General features: G+C 36.4%; 2 protein-coding genes across 2 annotated transcripts; both read left to right on the top strand.

Annotated features, from left to right (window-relative positions):
- Nucleotides 1-6,645: 6,645 nt before the first annotated feature.
- Nucleotides 6,646-7,306, top strand: LOC131157200 (uncharacterized). The gene has a single exon (XM_058111177.1). It carries the CDS (start codon nt 6,830-6,832, stop codon nt 7,142-7,144), a length of 315 nt encoding a protein of 104 aa, XP_057967160.1. The 5' UTR covers nt 6,646-6,829; the 3' UTR covers nt 7,145-7,306.
- Nucleotides 7,307-10,170: 2,864 nt separating this feature from the next.
- On the top strand, nt 10,171-12,612 carry LOC131158505 (polyribonucleotide nucleotidyltransferase 2, mitochondrial-like). The gene is made up of 4 exons (XM_058113375.1): nt 10,171-10,366; nt 10,470-10,553; nt 10,949-11,028; nt 12,340-12,612. The coding sequence occupies exons 1-4, from the start codon at nt 10,171-10,173 to the stop codon at nt 12,610-12,612; spliced, it is 633 nt and encodes a 210-aa protein (XP_057969358.1).
- The last annotated feature ends 9,043 nt before the right edge of the window (nt 12,613-21,655 follow it).

Raw genomic sequence — 21,655 nt, forward strand, 5'->3', positions numbered from 1 at the left:
TTATTATTCCCAATTCTCTTAATTTATTTTATCCATAAAGCATACCACAAGCCTATAAGTTTTATTAATTTAATACCTTTCAAATGGTTTAATTTTGATGACTATTATTCAAATTTCATCAAAATCTTTGTCTATATATGTCATACAAGATGAAGCTAAAATTATAATACTTTTTTCTGCATAATTAGAGTTTTGAAAAGCTAAATGTGATTCATAAACCATTTTAAATATTGAGATCTTCACACAATGCATCATGCTTAGATTAGACGCATCTCACAATTAACATGCTATAAATAATTGAATTTTATAAAACATTCTTATAATTAAAATTTGAGATTCTTACACTAAAGTTTTCCGTTCTAAACCAAAATAACATTAAAAAAAATATAAAAATCTAAAATGAGTAAGTAATGCTTTATAAATTGTCATCTCATAATTAAGATGCTATATACACATAGAGATTTAGCAATGCAATAATGAAATATTTATGCAATACGAATATAAAATTTATGTAAGTAATAAAGTATTATTCTCAAATTTCACCATTGGAATATCGATTTTATCATATTCTATTTCATGATAGAATAATAGAAACTTTTACAATATTACTAGTTTTATAATTACAATATTTTATTTTTCAAAATACATACATTTTTATACTATTCCATAGCCCAGTTAATACAATTTAAATGAATTATTATGTGCAAGGAATTTTTGCAATTTTAAATTGTTAGCCTAATAAGGCTTTCACCTCTTGTTTTGATGATAACAAATGATGAATAAGGTTAATGACATTATGTGTTCAAGTAATAATGTTTTTAGGAATCTGTCAACAAAGCTTCAAAAGATCACTATCAAGCTTAAAGATGTATGGTGTGTCAAGAAGTGATCAAACCGAGAAGCACGAAGACATCTGAAGATGAAATGAACGTAAAGTTTCAAGATGATCATGAAGTTTCAAAGAACAAGAAATGTTCATATTGTTAGGAAATCTTCATGTAAGTACTTCAAAGTTAAAAATGTCATTGTGAATGAAATGAAGCTCATTAGAGGATAAATATAGACTTAAAGACTTTATTTTAACATACTAGAAAATGTTTTTCAAAAGTAAGAAAGTAAAGAAACTAAATATCTTTGAAAAAGAAAGAAGAAAAGTATTCTTATATTGTCTAGGCAACTGAGGATAAATCCTCAGGCAACTAAAGATTTTACTGAAGCAAATAAACAAGACAGTGTACCTTCAAGCGCCTGACCCTGTGTCTTTAGGCTCCTGAACGTACCTCAGGCTACTGAGGTTGCACTTCAGGCAACCGAAGTACGGCAACAGGTAGATTTTTTAAACTTCTCTTTTTCAAATCTAATTAACTTACACCCTAATATTTTTGGAAACTTTGGGGGCACTCCAAGTAAACTTGGGGAGCACGAATGAAAGTGTTTTTAAGGCCTATATATACATGGTTTATGAGAAACAAATCAACCAAGCATTGAAAATTCTTTCAAGATATCTTTCACTTAAAGCCTCTTGCTATTTGTTTTAAAAGCTTTGAATTGCTGCGAAATTTCTGAGAAATCTTTGAGCTTTTGCAACTTTTCTGAAGAATTTGATTTAAGTTCTTGATCATCATCAAAGAGGAGTAATCCGGTTTGAAGTATATTAGTTTCTCATATGCCCACGGATATAGAGTCGGACACTCTCAATACCTGGAACAACTCAGAACTCAGTTCCAATTGCATTCCACAAAAACACAACCATGCATGCTCATATAACCAAACATACCACACCCATTTGGTAATCTAAAATCATGGTTTTCCAAACATATACAATTTAAATAAAGTCAAGGCACGACCATCCCTATTACACAGTATAAATCATCATATACACACAGTTTTTCCAACAAAACCAGGGATGCAACCCAATACCCCATTTTTCCCAAAACTGTAATCATGAAAAACCCATAGTTTTACCCGTTAGATCCCCCCAAATGAGTAGTCAAAACACACACAGAACCGTGGACCACAGTTCCACCGAGTCTGATTTAAAAAATAACCGACATAAACTGAATCCCCTTACCTTTCCCCAAATGGCAAATCCTGAACTCTAAGGCCCCTAAACAGCGAACCGAGTTCCAAAACCTACAAATCCCAATACTTAAATACTCACAACACTATTCTCTACAAAACTACTAGATCAGAATTGAAAATCAAGCCTTACCTCGATTTTGAGCCAAAACCCGAAAATGCCTGAATCAAAAATCCGATCCGTAGAACTTGTAGAGAATCCTTCCACAATCCTCGTGGTAACTTCAGATTAACAATTTTCATGACGAACGGTGAAGACATCTAGAGCGATGGAGAGCAGGTTGAGTTATAGAGAGATAGAGAGAGAAATTGAGTTTTCTTAACTGAGAAGTAATGAAAATATCTATTTATAACCCTTTGACCCTGCCACTTCTAGTTGACGAATGGCATCCTCGTCAACGGGGCCATATAGTTAGCTCGTCGACGAGACGAGGACCTTGTCGATGAACTTGACATTACCGATTTTTCGAAACCCCTCGGCTTCTCCTCATCGACGAGCCTCTGAATTTCGTCGATGAGCAGCACATGGCCTTCATTGACGAACTCTGGTTTCGTCAATGAAGCCTACTCAATTCCCAATTCGCCCCTCTTTTAATTATTTAAATTCATATATCATGTTTCGGGTTCTTACAACTGCTCTCAAAGTATCAAGCAGGCGACTCCCGATCTGAACGCACTTCTCTTGATTACCGTTTATAGGTATATGTGTGAGGTCATCATCCAATGTGCTAATTTGAGGGTACTCTCCTCTCACCTTGAGGTCTTCAACGGTCAAGGTCTCCCTTGCTTCTGTCTTACCTTTTAACGCCATCACGTAGCAATTTCGAGCTGCTGCTTGATCTCCCTTGACCATTGATGTCCCGTGCGGAGTAGGGAATTTCATGTTTAGGTGATACGTAGACGTTATGGCTCAGGCTACATTGAGTGAGCGGCGATCGACCACCAGGATATCCTTCAATGAAGTGATTTGCTGTGGGGCTGCCCTCATTGTTACCGGGAGTGTAATTGTTCCCATAGGATATACTATGTCTCCTCCAAATCCTACCAAGGGGGTGGAGATTGGTTTGAGGTGTTCCCTACCAATCTTCATTCCCTCAAGCACCAATCGGAATATAATGTTGGCCGAGCTCCCATTGTCTATTAGCACATGCCTCACTCTATAGTTAACCACTAGAAAGGAGACTAATAAAGCGTCGTCGTGGGGTTGTAGTACTCCTTCTTCATCTTTGCTATCAAAGGTGATAGCATCGTCTTGTTTTTTTCTTTTTCCGCTTGGCCCCCTTTTATCTGTTAAAAGTACCTACTTATAATAACTCTTTCGAGCACCTCTGCTATCTTCGCCACTAACGGATCCTCCAAATATCACAGAGATTTCTCCTACGATCTGTTCCTCTTTCTTGTCACTGTTTGGCCTTTTCTACTCACGAGCTTCCCCTTGACAATCCCCCTTGTTTATGAACCTCAACAGGTGGCCTTTTTTTTTAATCAAGGCATTTCAATTATTTCATTCTTCAGTTGAATACACTCTTCTGTATCGTGTCTGTGATCCCTATGGAATTGACAGAACTTTGACATGTTTCTTTTATATGAGGGTGCTCGCATAGGTTCGAGCCACGAGACGTATTCTTTCTTTCTCATGTGCATCAACACATCGGTTCATGGTACGTTTAGGGGAGTATAAGTGGGGAACTTACTAGGTTGCCCTCTCGCCTTAGAGTTGGCATACAACGTGCTATTCTCCTGCCTCTTCATGGGTCTAGAAGGTTCGCCAATCTCCCTGTTACCCTTCCTTTTCAACTCAATTCAATTTCCTCTAGTATCCATCATTTCTTCCAAGTTGATATACTTTTGTGCTCTGGCCATCAGTTCTCCTATATCAGCCGGTGGCTTCTTCCTCAATGAGTACAAGAAATTTCTCAACTAAAAATCCATGGTCAGAGTTGCCAAAGCCACCCCCATGTCCAAGTTGCAGATCTCTAGGGTTGCGGTGAGGAAATGGTGTATGAACATTTTTAGTGTCTCCCATTCTCCTGGAACCATGCTCATCAGATGAGCCCACATTTTAATGATTCTCCGATTACTGAGGAAATGGCTGGTGAACAATTGCTCCATCTCCGAGAAGGAGCCGATTGATCTAGGTCGTAGGGTTCAATACCAATCCCTAGCACTACCTTTAAGGGTGACTGCAAATGCTCGACACATGATGGCATCAGGGGCACCCTGCAATTGTATTAACACCTTGATGGTGTCCAGATGATCGTCCGGGTCAGTCAAGCCCTCGTACCTTTCAAAGGTCGGCATTTTGAATTCGCTGGGCAGTGAGACCTCCATCACTTCTTAAGTGAACAGGGACTCTGAGGATCTTAGAGAGGCTTCCCTGTAGAAGGGGTTGGTTCAGCTCTCTTTCATCATCTTCTCAATTTGGTCTATCTTCTTAATCATTTCCTTTAACTCAGTCGATCTTTGCTCGTTGACTCCTACGCTGTTCGCATCTTCCACCTTCTTACTAAGGTTAGTTTTTTCCTCACTCTCCTTTAGTTTCTTTGCTTTCTTAGGTGGGTTGGGGCTAACCTATTGTTGGTGGGGGATATGCTCTTCTTGACTCTTTTGTTGCAAGAGTAGGTTGAACATATCCTCCATCTTCTTTTGGAAGGCGAGAAATTCCTCCCTAGTGACCCTCCAATGTTCTACGGGTGTGGAGTGAATGGACTGGGATGATTCTTTTCTAGCGGCAAGGACGGAGCTTGAGCCATGAGTGGTTGTCATTATTTGAGTGTTAGAGGTCAGGAGCAGAATGAGCACCTTTCAGAAGCGGTTCCCACAGACTGCGCCAACTGTTGCGGGATAAAAATGATGATGACTTGCAAGGCTGCTCTCCAACTTCCAATGACCTGAAATGGGTGAAAGAAAAATAGGCTTGGAGGACCCGGGGTGTACTCCGGGGGATTACTCTGATGCCTAAGTAAGGAGAATGTTTCAAAGAGGTTGAATGCAACAGTAAAGGTGAGTTAAGAATGAGATATTTTCGCTTGTTTGCGTCCCCCTCTTTATAGTGGTGAGGGTTGACCATTGAGGTGATTCATCATTAGGACGTGGGGGCGTGGATCGCTCTCGGGTTATAAAGTGTCAGCATGTGTCACTCCAAGCGTTTAAGGCGCCAGCGTGGATCTCTCCCCTCTTTATTGAGTTGAAACTGATTGCTTAAGGCTTGACTTGGGGAGTGATTGTTAGATGCTGACTTTATTTTATTAATTGATATATTTTGGGCATATCAAAGGTAAACATGGTATTTGGTTGTTCAAATAGTAATGAAATAAGTACAAATGAATAAATAAAACAACTAGATAAATAAAAAATTGAGCATCAACTCATCCATATCTCTATTTTAACAGTTTTTAATTCCTTTCTTTCCCGGTTAAAGATGTGAGCAAAGAAGGGTATCAAGTCATGCTTCGCTTTCCTTATGATGAAAAATGTGATTTCTTTAAACTTGAGGGATCTAACCATCTGGGTTTCCCTAAATGGCTCTCTGCCAACCCATGCATCAGCTCTGTCTGCATACGTATAACATATATATGGCAGTAAAAGGAAACTTTTAGTTTGTGGAAAGTGGAAACCCCAACAAAACACTTTTTTTTTCTCACCTTCTCACCAAATACTTCTTGCTGGTTCTCGGCTTATAGCCCATCTTTTCCTTTCCACTATTTAAAAAAAGATATAAAAGAGTAGATCAGTTTACTAATTCTGGCCTGTTTTTTTCATTGTTGCCTAAAAGACGGGGGGTTTCGACATTATAAAAAAGGTAAGATACTTCTAGCTAATTAATTTCTATCCACAGTTATTGTTAATTTCATTCTATAGTTTTGTTCCTTTTTTGTTTTTTTTTCTTTTGTTGGGTCAACTTAGCTTGGATCGTTACTTAACATCTTCAACTTTAACTTGTCAACGAATTTGCATTATGCTTTGCTAAACAAAATTATAACGTAAAAATCATGAAGCAATATATGTAAAAGGTATAGATTTTAACAAAGAAATCTTGTGAAAATTAAGGTTAAGGGTATCCGAAAATGCAAAGATTGAGTCTTGTGTTAAAATTATAGTTGACATCTTGCCTTATAAACTAAATTTTCATATAGATTTTTGATTTACAAATGAATTTTTATGAGTATAAAATTCAAATCTCAAGATGCTTACACTTTCCCCATCCTTAAAGGGTTAATTAAGTGTGAACAATTATTATTATTATTATTATTTCCCATCCCTATAATTTAGGTCAAGCATATGGGGAAGTGCTAGTCAATGGTTTCGTCATTTAATACCTACAATGGCCTACCATGCCGGGAATTATTTAAAGAGCATGTGCATGAATTAGGTGGGGATGCCAATACTGTCATCACGCTTTTCCTTCCGTGTCAAGTCAAATATTATATATAAACTATAAGAATGAAAAAGGTTAATGTGCCATAAAGTGATCTCTCAGCCGTCCAATTAACATGGAACCTTTAATGCTAGCCCATCCCTTTAATTCTATAAATTATTTCATGCGTGTGAGTATATATTAATTTAATTCCTTTCAGTCAGCCAAGGCGGCTGTGAATAAAAAACTCCTCACCGTATTATCATACAATAAGTATAATACTATATATATATATATATATATATATATATATATATATGGATGGAAGCCAAACGCAAAATAAGCTTGGAAAGCATATATCTGTGATCTGAACTCGTATTGGGCTTTGAGAAGATGAGAAGAACAGATCAAGCCAACATGAAGCTTACCCACACATCTCCCCTCCACCGCGGTTCTAAGGTTTTGGAAGAACAGGATCACAAAGTTAAGGGTGATAGTTCTACAGGGAAAGCAGCTGTGGCATCGATATCTCGTGCTGCCGATCAGAAAGAACCGCTGCCGTCCGTGGCGAGGAGGCTCGAGCGCAAGCCCACCGAAGACATAAACGAGAGCGCCGACGCTTTTATTAAGAGGTTCAGGCAGCAGCTGTTGCTCCAGCGCCTCGAGTCGATCGAGAATTACGAGAAAATGCTAGCAAGAGGGCTGTAGCTATTTAGCTTATGCCTATAGCCCCTTCTTGATGTTCATGTGATGCAACTGCTTTGATTTTCTGTTCTACATTTAGAATTGTTTCATTTAATGGTATTGAGATCCAATGCTTAATAAGAATTGGGAAACCTATGGCACTGATCATGCTGAAAATTTGTTCAATATGCTTCAAATTGAGATTGAAGTCTCTGGTTTTACTTTAATTCACTAAATACAATCCTTGATTATTTTTGTATCATGTTCATATTATGCTTATTTTTTCCTTTTGATTTTTCATGATTAAGTCAATGGATGGCCTAAGAGAAAAGGTATACTTTCCCTATATGCATGATGAAGGCATAAACAGAATTGATATATTCACTTATGATAAGGTTGATCATTATCTATATATATATATTGATTCGTTCGCATATGTATGGTACAAGTAATTTTTGTGGATGCTGGTCTAGATAAGACGGATTCTTTAAAACTAGAAAATCCTACATTCCATTAGCTAAAATAAACTTGAAAAATTATTTTTCTTTTTTTTTTTTAACATGCCGTTCCATAAGGTCAGAGGCAACTAGAAAAATTGTTAATATACAAGATTCGATCAATATGCCCTTAAAAAATAAAGACACTCTATAGGAAAAAAAGATATGAAAGTTTGCGTGACTACCTTATTTAACATTCCCCTCATTATGCACTCATTCTAAAATCTAGAAAAAAAAATCACATTACCCAAAGCACCATTTGCATGGTCAATTTCATTTTGGAAGAGGCTAGAAGGCTAAGAATATCCTCCTTAATTAGGCTCCTAAACTATCCTAATTAAGTTTCGAATTTAGTATATGCATGAATATGACCAATCAATTAAAAAAATGTAATTCCATAGATATTAAAGAATTAATGACTTATCCATACATCAGAACGTTGATAAGCATTCTCCATACTACAAAAAAAAATTGATTTTTAGTGACGAATTCAATTTTCCCACTAAAAGTTAGTATTAGTAACGATTTTTTAGTATAAGCATTAGTGACGGTTTTAGCAGCCGTCACTAATACAACACTATTAGTGATGATTTTTTATACCATCACAAATACTTTCGTCACTAAAAATCGCACAGGAAACAATTTTTCACGCGAAAATTATACCGAAAAAATATTAGTGACAATTCTGTGATATTAATGACGAATTTAATTCGTCACTAAAAGTAACTTATTAGTGGTGATTAAATAACCGTCACTAATAGTATTTATTAATAAATTATAATAATTTATTTGACAATATTAGTGACGGTTTGTAAAATTCATCACTAATAATATAGTATTAGTGACGGTTTTGAAATTCATCACTAATAATATTTTTAATTTTAAAAAAATACGAAATAATTTATTTGATAATATTAGTGACGGTTTGAAAAATTTTCATCACTATTAATAGGGTATTATTGATAATTTGTAAAATTCGTCACTAATAATAGGGTATTAGTAACGGTTTTGAAATTCGTCACTAATAGTGTTTTTAATTTAAAAAAAATATGAAAATAATTTATTTGATAATATTAGTGATGGTTTGTAAAATTCGTTACTATTAATGGGGTATTAGTGACGGTTTTGAAATTCGTCACTAATAGTTTTTTTAATTTTAAAAATATAAAAATAAATTATTTGACAATATTAGTGACGGTTTGTAAAATTCGTCAGTATTAGTAGGGTTTTAGTGACGGTTTTGAAATTCGTCACTAATAGTATTTTTAATTTTAAAAAATATGAAAATAATTTATTTGACAATATTAGTGACGGTTTGTAAAATTCGTCACTATTAATAAGGTATTAGTGACGGTTTGTAAAATTTGTCACTAATAATAGGGTAATAGTAATGGTTTTGAAATTCGTCACTAATGGTGTTTTTAATTTAAATATATATATAATCATTTTTTTCGAAAGATGTTGCTGTTTCTGCTTTGTCCTGGTTACTATTTTTATTCAATTCTACTATTTTGAATTTCTTTGTTGTTGATGCTCTGTTCTGGAATGGTGATTGGTTTTTTATTTTCATTTTGAAACATGATTGGTTTTTTATTTTCATTTTGAAACATACTTCTAGAAACAAGCTCCCCCCTCGTTTCTATGTTAGGATTTTGAAAGCATAAAAAATTATATTACTACTTGCAGGTTTCACCCTCTTTCATTTGCTGCCTGGAAACAAGTGAGTGAACTGCTGTTGTGTGATTTGTTTTTTTTTTTTTAGGTAGCCTTTTTGTGCTGACCACTTGCAGGTGTGTGTGGCATTTGCAGCTCCAAGAAAACCTTCTTCAAAAATGAGAAAACACTTTTATTCACCTCTAGTTTTGAGAATTCTAAGTTTGTGTTTTGTGTAGGATTCACAAAGAAAGTTTCTACTTCAGCCCATGGGGAAGCATACATGATGAAATAAATGGCAGTTTCAAAATTTGCAATGCAACTCCTAGCACTCTAGGACGTTGTTTCATCGAGGGGAACACCTTGAATGCGATTAGTTTATTTTATATTTGTGTCAAAAGTTAAAATAGGTAAATTTTGATTCTTTGAGAAATCCGTATTGTTGTTTACCTTTGACATTTTTATGTGCAGGATGAGAATGGATTTAGGGGCAACAGTTTTCCTGTAATTGTAGCTAATGCTACCATATGTCAGAAATTTACTATAGCATAAATTTTTTATTAAACATTCAAAATTTAGAAGGTGGGGGTCCATTTCTAGCATTTTCTTCATTTATAAATTCTAAATTTAAGCATTATTCTTGATTTTAATTAAATAAATTATTAGATAAAGTAAATTTGCCGTGTTTCTTTTATATTTTCTTCCTTAATTAAAAAAATATCATACTTTTTATTCATTTAAGGTTACTTACATAAATCCTTACACTAATATATTTTGACAAGTTTAAATGTGTTCTTTCATCCTTCTTTGATATCTTATCTAATATGTGAATTATAAGTTTCAATGTTCCTTTGTTATGGTCATCTATCAAATCAAATGGAAGATCATCTTCTGGGGGACATGGACTTCAAGATTGCAGGCGCACCAAATGGAGTAACTGCAATTCAGTTAGATATAAAACCTGCTGGAATTCCTTTAGATATTATTTGTGAGTGTTTAGAGCCTGCTCTTAAGGGTCGTCTTCAAATCCTTGACCGCATGGAGCAAAAGATAAATGCACCGCGTACTCAAGATGACATAAATTCCCCTCCATTAGGTTGAATGCTCTACTTTTGGTTTTCTATTTGACTTACTGGCTTACAGCTTTCAATGTGATGTTATTCCTTTTTCTGTTCATTGAGATTATCTATATGCTGCAGCCACCTTGAAATTCAGCAATGATGCCCTTCGTCGTTTGATTGGGCCTATGGGTGCTCTGAAGAGAAAAATTGAAGAAGGAACATGTTTTATTTGAATTTGAAGATGATTTAGTATTTTTTTTATATTCTCTTTTTTCCTATAAAGATTTAGACATTTGGAAGATGTCCCACTGACATAGGCCCACTGTAGTTCCTTCTAAATTTATTGAACGTTCATAATCCCTTTTGAATTATGGATTGATAAACTTAGCCACATGAAAGTCCTTGACAGCATTATCTTTGAGTTTGTTGTATTCATTTGCATGTATTTGTATAGTGTGTGCTGTTTTAATTGGTTTACTCAATTTGGCACACTTCTTGTAAGAAGCTTTTTTGCACAGAAAATTTCAGAAAGCTAAATCGATGAGGAGCTTTCATTAAATCATAGGATGCACGATTTCTTTTCTTTTTATTCATGTTGTAAATTTACTGTAATGCAGGTGCACGGATATCTGTGAGTGATGGCGCACTTACCATAGTTGCTAAGAATCAATCTGTAATGGAAAGAGTGCAAGAAAAGGTATTTGTTGGATTTTGTTGAGCTATTATATTCACCATTTGCCATTTGAATGGAGTAATGTTTCATTTTTGAAGTGGTTATATGTTATGTGATGTCAGTGGTATGTGACGTGCTTTATATGTGCTTTTTGGAGAAGTGAAATTAGGTCTTGGAAGCATCTTTCACGAAACATCCTATCCATTCCCAACCTTCCCCTTTGGCGGGGCGCGGGGGGGGGGGGGGGGGGGTTGGAGGGGAAAACAAAAAAGATTTTTAAAAAAATGGAAAAAAAAAAAAAAAAAAAAAACCACTAAACGCACACTACTCTCCAACATGAACACCTTAAAAAGGAGGACAGCATGAGCTGAGTTAGCTCTGTGAGAAGGACAAGCCCTACTCTTACACAAATCTACCCTTCAAAAAAAAAGAAGAAGATATAATTATGTTTTGAAGCTTTCTCATGGTTATCAGATTGTTCTATATATTGTGGGAAAAATACTTGAAGTTTAATTTCATATCCAAGTAATTTGTAGGTGACAATACATTGCATTTTAACCCTGTAGAATGCTAAGGAGACAATTTCTCACCATGGAACAAATTGCAGGACCTTTATTTTGTAGTTTTTCAATGTATTAATGCTTGTTTTAAGTTCAGTGTTTTTGGCAAATTCCATTATTAAGTTATATCCTTTATTATGCATCAAAGCAATGCACAATTTCTTTTCTTCTTTGGAATGCATCTACTTCAACTGCCAGTCGTGGAATGCATCTGATGAGGTGTCGTTAATCAATCTAATATTGGGTCTAATACTTCCAAATCATTATTTCATGAATCAAACCTGTTGTAAAGAATTCTTTTGAATTTAATCCATATTTTTTAGGCAAGACATTTATAAAATCACTTTGAAAGGTAAATTGTTGTAGTTTCTTCGAAATTGACTGTGTTGTAGTTTTTGTACACTAAATAGACTGCTCATTTTTCAAGATTTACTCACAAAGGAAGGACATTTGCCTTCCTTACCAACCATACACAAAGGCCTCAGCATTATAGATATCTTAAAGACTAGCTTCTCTTTTTCATGACAGAATGGCAATGGATTGAACACGTCGACTTCATGACTGGATTCCCTTATCTTCTTGTCACATTCCACTTACAGGGTGAAATTAAAAAAAAAAAAAAAAACAAAGGGGATAGGTTTGTTAACATTTTTCCAGTTTGTGAAAGAATCAGAAGTTTCAAGGAAAATCCCTTTGGCGACCCACACTTGTCGGCACGAGACTGGATCAATACTAGAAAAACCTTTGTTATATTAACAATGTTAATCCATAAAAGATAGCACCAAACATGTTCAACCCAGTTAATTTCCAAGATGTCGGAAAGGCCAAAAATACTCATTACCTCGTACTGTCCCCTCATTTCTACAGCATATATCTCACAAACAGGTTGACACTTCACTATGTGGAACATATTGATACCAATGGAGGCATTGATGACTTGGAGGTTCTGACAATTTATCTTGAAGAAGAGGAAGAGGAAGAGAACTACAGAGCCAAACACAAGCCCAAATCAGACCCCCGACATGATCACATGGTCGTTTATCTTTAGCTTTTGCTTTATGTCCTTATCAATGTGGTATCTTTTGCTTTATGTCTTTGTCAGTGTGTAAGCGTTTGCTTTATGTCTTTGTCAGTGTGTAAGCTTTTACTTTATGTCTATATGTAAGCTTTTGCTTTATCCGGTCGTAAGCTTTAGAATAAGCAAAAGGTGTGGTAATATTATTTTGGCTTTTGTAAAGGAGATAAAGGAAAAAGAATATGCCAAGATGCCAAGGCATATTTCCTCTCTCCTCATTTGTATAAGGGGTTAGTAAGTTGGGGGGCAGAACTAGTCGGAGTTTCTAAGTCCATTATAAGAAGTTCTCTAGTCTCCTCCCTTGTAATCTCTCTTTCTGGTAATGAAATATCTCTCAGTCTCTCTCTCTCTCTCTCTCTGTTCACAATCCTACACTGAGTGCCTAATTGGTATTAGAGCCATGGAAGCTTAAAGACTCCTTCAGAGCCTCTATCACTCTTGGATTGATGGATCTCTTTGTTCACCTACAAAGGCTCTAGTTCTACCCTAAGTATGCTCTGTGATTGCCACATTTATGTGGATCCTCTACACTAGAATGGTAATGAACAAAGCACCGGACACTTTGATTCTATCCTAATATCCTTGTCCTATTGATAATCTATCAGGGTAGAAAGTATTGATTCCGTATAAGTGATTTTATTTTGTTGAAATTATTAGGGAGTAAGGCCTAAGGTGCCCTTGACTTGTTGAAGGCCATAGAGAGGCTATGTTTGGTTGGGCTTAATTGGCTTCTCTAGTAGTGAAAACAAAAGAAGAACACTTAGATAGATTCATTGCTTCATTTCTTGATGATAGATGCAAGACATAGTTATTAGGACTGAATATGTCCATCATATTTAAAAAAAGGTGAACAGAAGGTCTATTATTCAAAGGTTGTGAGAAGGGGTTTTGAGTTTTTCATTTGAGTAACCATGTCTTCTAAAACCATGCTCAGTCAATCTTCATCCTCTAATTCTTCCCCAAGATTTTCATTTTCAACCTTATTCCCTTCTGATCGTTATGATTCTATGTATGAAGTAGATTACCATCCAGAAAATCCAAAAACCAGCCTTGTCCCCCAAACCAAGGATCCCAAAATCACAAATCCATACTTTGTCTATGACAAGACCAAGTATCCTTTGAGTCTCCTGAAAAAGTTCATAATAAAGACTACAATACCAAAGGGAGTGAATAAGCTTATTGAAGCTTCAAAATTTGATTCTCACCAGTTGATGGCAATGAAAGAAGAATAGTTTGTGACTCTGGAATTCCCTCATGACTTCCAACGAAAATATCTCAACCAAGGATATACTCACATACACATGGAGGCCATCAAGCTCTATTTAACCTTTCACGGGAGGAAAGGTCTTCTAACCAGTTCTAGAATTGCTTTACTAGATTCCAAGTTCTGTAAGTATGAGCATGCCTGCATCACTATTATGCAAACAACATTAAACGCAGAAACGGTGAGCTTCATGATCTTTCCAAACTACTACATACCTCTGACTGATACAAGTATGAGAACAACTCTCAAGGTTCAAATTCAAATTGTTGGAGCTCTGCAGATCTCTAACTCTTGTGCAACCACTCATCATCACTAGATGGTTTACAAACTACAAAACCATTCCTTTGACCTGGTTGCACCAAGAGAAAATTAGGATGCACTCCTAGTTAACTATGATACCAGTCTCGTTCCTAGTCATGTCCATGTTTCAGACAGATATCCAGAAAAGAGCTCATCAAACTTCTTCCAAAAGCCTAGATAACCAAATATGAACAACTTCATCATATCCCCAAACCAGTCATCCTTCATGATCCCATTTACAAAACCACACTAAATGGAGATGTCCATATATCCTTTCCAAAAACCCATGAATCCATAACTGATTCCTAACCAGTCTTCCCTACCATGATGATTCAACCATACCACAAACCTCCCATCCATCTGGAAGAGAAAAAGGCAAAAATCAAACCATCATCCCATAATGTCAACTTGGCAGATCCAAATGCATTGGGATCTAATATCCTAATTCCTTGTTTCCAAGGAGATGGCGCTCCTGTGTATCAGCCTCACACAAAGGACGGACATAAATGGTTTGGTGTTTAATTGCTCATGCAATGACTGCCTAACAAACCCCATTTATGATTCTGAAGATAATCAGAATAGAAAAAATGGGAGAAGAAAACGGAAGAAAAAAATTCTCAACAATGGCTCAAAGAAAGATATGAAGAAGGAGATCCTACATTAGGCTTTTTGGGAGAACCATCCAGAAAGTTAAACTACTATGTCAACTACAGAGCTAGATGGCCATATGGATATCCAGAAGAACAGCAAGACGATGATAGTAGGTATCTCTACAAAGTTGATAATGTTCTTCAGGTCAATATGACTAGGACCTCAAACTATGAAAATGACCATTGGAGTATGAAAACATAAGACTCAAAACAAGACATTCCTAGAAGATTAGAGATCCTGGCATCATCAATCCGGATGGATCCTCTAAGCAAATTTCTGTAGCTGAAGCCACCCTTAACTGGCAATCTAAAAATGCCCTTGCCCAGAACAAAATGCTCCAGCAAATTGTTGACAACCAAAGGGAATTGGAAAATAAAGTTGACAATAGATTTGACATCATAGCGGTTCTCATCGATAAGTGCCAAAGCCAGATCCAAAGAGTCCATAAAGAACTCATGTAGATAATTCAACACACTTCATCCTTCTCACCCGCTTTTAAGAAAAAAGAAGCAGAAATGCAACACCTCAAAGCTCAATTGAATTCTCTTAAGCAAAGTCAGCAACAACAACACAGACAGACCAAGATTGACACGTTATTCCCCCCAACTAGCTTGGCATTCAGCTCTCCTCAACCAACGTTCTAACTAATATTAATCCAAGCTTTATTCAGATGAACTGATTCCTTTTTGCATCTGAAGAAGAGCCAACATACGCAACAACAACTAATCCAAATTGAAAGGGTTGAAACAACACAAACCTCATCCACCAAGAAGAAAAACAAACAAAAGATTGGGGAAACCAGTAGTCATGAACCCAATGTGGGAATTCTGGAAAAAGACAACTCCATCTCCAAGCTTCTATCCAAGCTGGTGACACCTTCCCAAGGCTGTCCAAAAGAAATCCCGAGAAAGGATGAAACACTCCTAGCTCTCCAAAAAATAGAGAGAGCGACTCGTCCCCATGTTCATATGAAAAGGAGGATTCATCCCCTAAAGTGGCAATGATGACTCAACCATCCACTCATAGATTGGGATACAAAAATACCTCTGATGAAGAAGAAATCGAAGACAACATCAATCTCTCTAAAGGAACTTTGTCAGCTAATCCTTCCCAAAGCTCGAATGCTTCAAGCGCAAATGGTCCATCTATCTCGCTCGAAGGACTTCCACCTAATCAATGGCGAAATAAGATTCTAGAACTTCATACCCGGTGTACAAAATAGATGATGAAAGAAGGAATCATGTTAAGAGAAGTCATCACTCAAGCTGTCTTAAAGTTTGTCGGTAGATTAAGAATCTGGTGGATTAACCTTGGAGAATATAGATAGCTTCAACTCTCACAAGTTTCAAGCTTGGATATGTTCATCTCCCAGATCCTTGAATAATTTTGTGGAGCATGGGAAGATCACATTACCCAAGCCCAAGAAGAGTATACGAAGATTAAATGCTGCTCCCTTAAAAGAAAAGTTAAGCATTATAATCTTATCTCTAAAAGGTATTATACTTTGTGCGGACCTGGTGACATCAATCTGAAGCAAGCTTACTTGAATAGCCTGCCTGATCCACTTGGAGAAGAGGTGCTTTGAGAACTCCAGATGAGTGGAAAAAGACTAGAAAATACCTTTTTAGGTAAACTCTATCGAAGTGCTCTTATGAATCTAGATGCGCTCTACAGAAAATACGACATGTATAAAAGAGTCCAGAGAGCAAGCATAAAAATTACTAAAGAATGCAAGAGGAAGGACCTTCGTATCAAGTGCAAAGGAGATAAACATTGCTCCTACTCAACATGGGAACCTAGAGAAGTAGATTTTTGAACACACAGGAAATCCAAAAAGTCGAGACATAAGAAGAAAAAATGGAAGTATTTAAGAAAAAGGAAGCATCGAAGAGACCCAAAAAGACAAAGATGCTACCTCTGCAATCAAAAGGAGCATTATGCAAAAGATTGCCCAAAGAAGGAGAAATGAGTAAGACTTGTTCAAATGTTGCACAAAAACACAGACTAGGACTCTAAGGACGACATTGAATCGGTATTCTCTCGATGATGATGATAAAAATGATGAGTCAATCCTCGCATTCCAAAAGACATATAAGACATATGGATCAACTGATATTTTAGACGATGAAGATGAAAATGTAATGACCTGCTTAACTTATCATATAATAAAACATAATAAGAATTAAAGACAACCCGAACCCGTGGGTAACGAGGACACCTGTCATACACAGCGGAACCTAGGTAGCAGTAAATATAAATCATCATTCTCATAACCACAAAATATATAATACCAGAGTTAACTATAAACCAAAACACTGTGTTTATATACATCTCCTAAAAATAATACAAAAATATATCTCTAGGATCCCATATCAAAAACTTCTGATCCTAGTCCAAACTTACCCTCTTAGCAGGGTAGTTCAACTAACTCAACGGCGGCCTCGATCCGTCGGTCTTTCTGGGTTTCCTGAAAACTATTTAATGTTTGGGGATGAGACACTTCTCAGTAAGGGAAAATAAACTAAATACAGTTGTGTGGCAACATGAATAGTTGATGCAATTATATATATACAGTACATTTCATATGTTGGAAAACATTCATCATATCAAAATGGAATAATCATATATTTCTAATAATTAACACTGATCGTGAAATGTCGAATATAACTAATATTACTGAAATAATACCCAGGATGAATAGTTAGCTGATGTCATGTATTACCCCCTATAAAGGGTTGTGCAGCCTGAAGGCCGAACCCGACAATGGCTGGCTGACCATTGTCGAGTCAAAAATGTCTATAAGTACGATGGGCCCGCCACGCCCTGGTTTAGACTGACAGGTGGACTTCTACAATTCTACACTGAAAGTCACATCGACTATCCATCTCCCACCCCCTTGTGGGGCGGTTAGCACAAGTATGAACATAATATATGATCTATATAGCAATGGTACAGTGCTCCTGTAACTGAACTGAACTATCATCCGAGTTCTAATAATACAAAATACATGATAATATACAGTTTAACATAAATAGATTGATAGCACGTTTTGTAATAACGTAAAAATATGTAGCCTTGGGTCGTTTACTTTCATATCTGTGACCTTGCGCCAAAATCATACATATGGCCTTGCGTTGAAATCATATATCATACACGGTCTTGCACTGGCTATCAATCACGGCCTTGCGCCGAACATTTCATAAATATCGTTCTGAATAAGTAATTTATTTATCATGTATTTTGAAACCATAATATACTGTATTATCTCATAATCTGTAAAAACATGCTTTATTCGTAAAATTTCCATAACATAATACTTTTCAGGTAAAATAATACTTATGCCACACAATGCTGAATAAACCATACATTCCATTCTAAAAATCATATTTCCTAGCATATCATACTAATATATATACATTTCAACATAATAGCAGTATTTTCCCAAACATGCATTATTACCAATCTCTTCATATATATTATACATGCTTCCTGAAAATAAATTTGCTGATAAATAATAATAATAATAATAATAATAATAATAATAATAATAATAATATAATTTGTATGGAAAATAACTGCTTTAGTTTATTACCTTACCTGACACTGAGAAGAAACCCCCTGAAAATCCACTCGTCCTGCACCCGCAAGGTTTCCCGTTCAACACCCTGAATTCAAAAACTCCCAGAACTAAATTTCAGTATTTTTATATGAGTAACATTTCCTATAACTATGGGAAAACCAAATTTTGCATAAAAAAAAATACCTCAACTTAAGGATGAATTTCAACTCAGTCCTACCAACGATTTGCTCCGGCGGATATGGAGAGAACTTTCACAGGAGCGTAGTGGTGGCCTCAGATCGTCGATTTAGCAAACGATGGAGCCAAAATCAAAGAGAGAGGAAAGAGAAACCGTAGGGAGGAGAGAGAGAGAGAGAGAGAGAGAGAGAGAGTTTTCTGCGTAAAATTTGAGGTTTACACTATTTATGACATGGGCTTCGTCGACGAGCCACGTCACCTAGTCGACGAGATTAAGAGGCAATTCGTCGACGAACTCTCCCCTTTGTCGACGAAATTCAAAGGCCCAAATATCCTCTTGGTATCTTCTCATCAACGAACCACACTTTCGTCGAGCCTGCTGCGCTCCCCCTTTTTTTTTTCTGTTTCCATTTTTCCACTCTCTTAATTATTATTTAAATACCATTATTCTTTGGAGTCATTACAGAAAAACTCGAAAGTTTCCAAATCTGTGAATGCTCCAATGTTTGACCCATCAAAAATGATGATTGTCTGAAAAAAAAATTGGTATTTAAATAATAAAGAGGGAGGGGAAATAGAAACAGGAACAGAAGGGGACATTACACTTTGGATGGAATAACCTGGGATCCCTACACAGGGCCTCATCGACAAGCGCATAAGGGGACTGTTAGCTTTACCGTGATCCCAAGAGAGGGGTGAATTGATATTTTTAAAATTTAACCCCTAGGTATTCCTCCTAACAGCAGTATATTCACAATCCTATGGTCAATCTAATGCGAATAATATAAATATATCAGAAATTTAATGAAGCAATTTAATTAATCACACAGGCACCAGAAAGCAATAAATAAAGGATGACACACAGATATGTTATCGAGGTTCGGCCAACTGCCTACGTCCCCGCCTTGGCTAACCAGCACAAGGATTATCACACTAACTTGTCACTTGAATGGGTGGAGTGGCACCTATACAAACCAGGTCAAATTATCACACGGTTGACCTATAACCTTTACACCAATCCTTACCGAGCTGGATTACCGCCCCCTTAGGTCACGTTTGGAATCTCTCAGATATACAAACAAAAGGTACAATGTATGGGTGTTTTCACGTAAAGCAAATTTGTACCACAAATGCACACAATCACAAACACCACAGATGATTTAATAATGTAAGCTCAGTGTGGTCTAAGTAGTTCAACTCTCAAATATATTTTCTATCAGTGTTATATGTACGTGAGAGTGTCAACAAGCAATCTTTGTATTTCTAGATATTCTCAATCAAGAAGCTCAAACAAAGATATCATGCAATATTCAAATATCCCAAATAGCAGAATATGTCAATCACGTGAATAGTGTATATGCTTGGTTTGCAAGATATATGTAATCTTTGTATTTCAGCAAATGATGTAGATTTGAATGGATATTGTCACAAAGATTAATATAAAACACACAAATATATTTTCACAAATATATCGATATGAATACCACAAGATATTTGAGTACGTTTGAAAATATTTTTGCAAGCCAAAAACGAATACAAACTTCTAAGATATTGCAATGAGAATGCAACACTTAGAAGTTCAGCAAAGTCTTCTTAGGATGGGCTTATGAGAAAACCCCCCTAAGAATACTTAGGTAATGCTCTCGGGAAAAATGATTCAAACAATCAAAAAATGAGAGAGCAAAACCTCAAACCAATAACATTCAAATACACTTACAAATGATACTGAGATGAAGTAGGTAAGTTTGAGTGGATTTGGAAGTAGTATAAGTAATAGGAAGTATTTAGCTTGAGAGAGAAATTTGATTTTTGGTTTTTGCTAATCACACTTAATTCTCTCAAATGAAATAGTATATATAGACATACAAAAATATTTGACCATTGGGAACCTATTAGGGATTGTTAAAAAAGATTAATGACATTTAAATCAATTTAACCCTGTTTAAAAATATTTAACTCGCGGTAAAAATGATGGCAACTCGAGAGGTCCGGTCGACCAAAAATGTTTCGGTCGACCAAGTCTCAAATGGTTCGATTGACCAGAAAATATTGAGCTAAGGGCACGGTCGACCAGGAGAGGCGATTTCCCAATTTTCTGAGTTTCGGTCGACCAGGGCATTTTGAATTGCCTGGTTTGGTCGACCAGACTGCTGGGATTTCTCCCAAGAACCCTTCGGTCGACCAGGTAGTTGTAGTACAAAAGTGGTCGGTTGACCAGATGGTCAAACTTTTGACCTTAGGGGGTTTCGGTCGACCAGGGCCTTTTGAACTACTTGGTTCGGTCGACCAAGTGGTCAAACTTTTGACCCCAGGGGGTTTCGGTCGACTAGGGCCTTTTGAACTACCTGGTTCGGTCGACCAAGTGGTCAAACTTTTGACCCTAGGGAGTTTCGGTCGACCAGGGCCTTTTGAATTATCTGGTTCGGTCGACTAGGTGGTCAAACTTTTGACCCCAGGGTGTTTCGGTCGACCAGGCCAAAATGAATTGGCTTGGCTGGTCGATCGAAAGTGCACCATGTGTGCATTTCGGTCCTGTATCAAAACAAACAAGCCCTATTCAAGTGCCTAACAAATATATGTGAAAGTGTGTGTGTCCTAAGGGCACTTGGGGTCCAATTTGAAGACACCGAAAAAGTCTGGTGTCGGTCGACCGAAGGGAATACCCTAAGGTCTTTTTATGGTTATTTTTGGTTTGTATCTGGTTTGAGCTTACAAAATAAATCATGCATGTGATGTGTGTGCTTATTACAAACCGAGTACCCTAATTACTATTACAGACAAATTTCACTAAAAATTATTACAATTAAGAGCATGAGTTTGTTTTCAAGCTTTGAGCTTTCACGTGCCATTGATGATATGCTAATATGAATCTACACATGAACTAGATATTTATTAAATACAGGAGTATTTGTCATTATCAAAACCAGGGCGTGACCTATAAGGTCAATAGGGACCTCGTTAATGAAGTCATGCCTCGTCAACGAGAAGATACCGAGAAGGGTTTTTGGGATAGTTTGAAATTCGTCGACGACGGAGGAAGTTCG

This window comes from Malania oleifera, chromosome 6, assembly GCF_029873635.1.
Source record: "Malania oleifera isolate guangnan ecotype guangnan chromosome 6, ASM2987363v1, whole genome shotgun sequence".
In the NCBI taxonomy this organism is placed as follows: Eukaryota; Viridiplantae; Streptophyta; class Magnoliopsida; order Santalales; family Ximeniaceae; genus Malania; species Malania oleifera.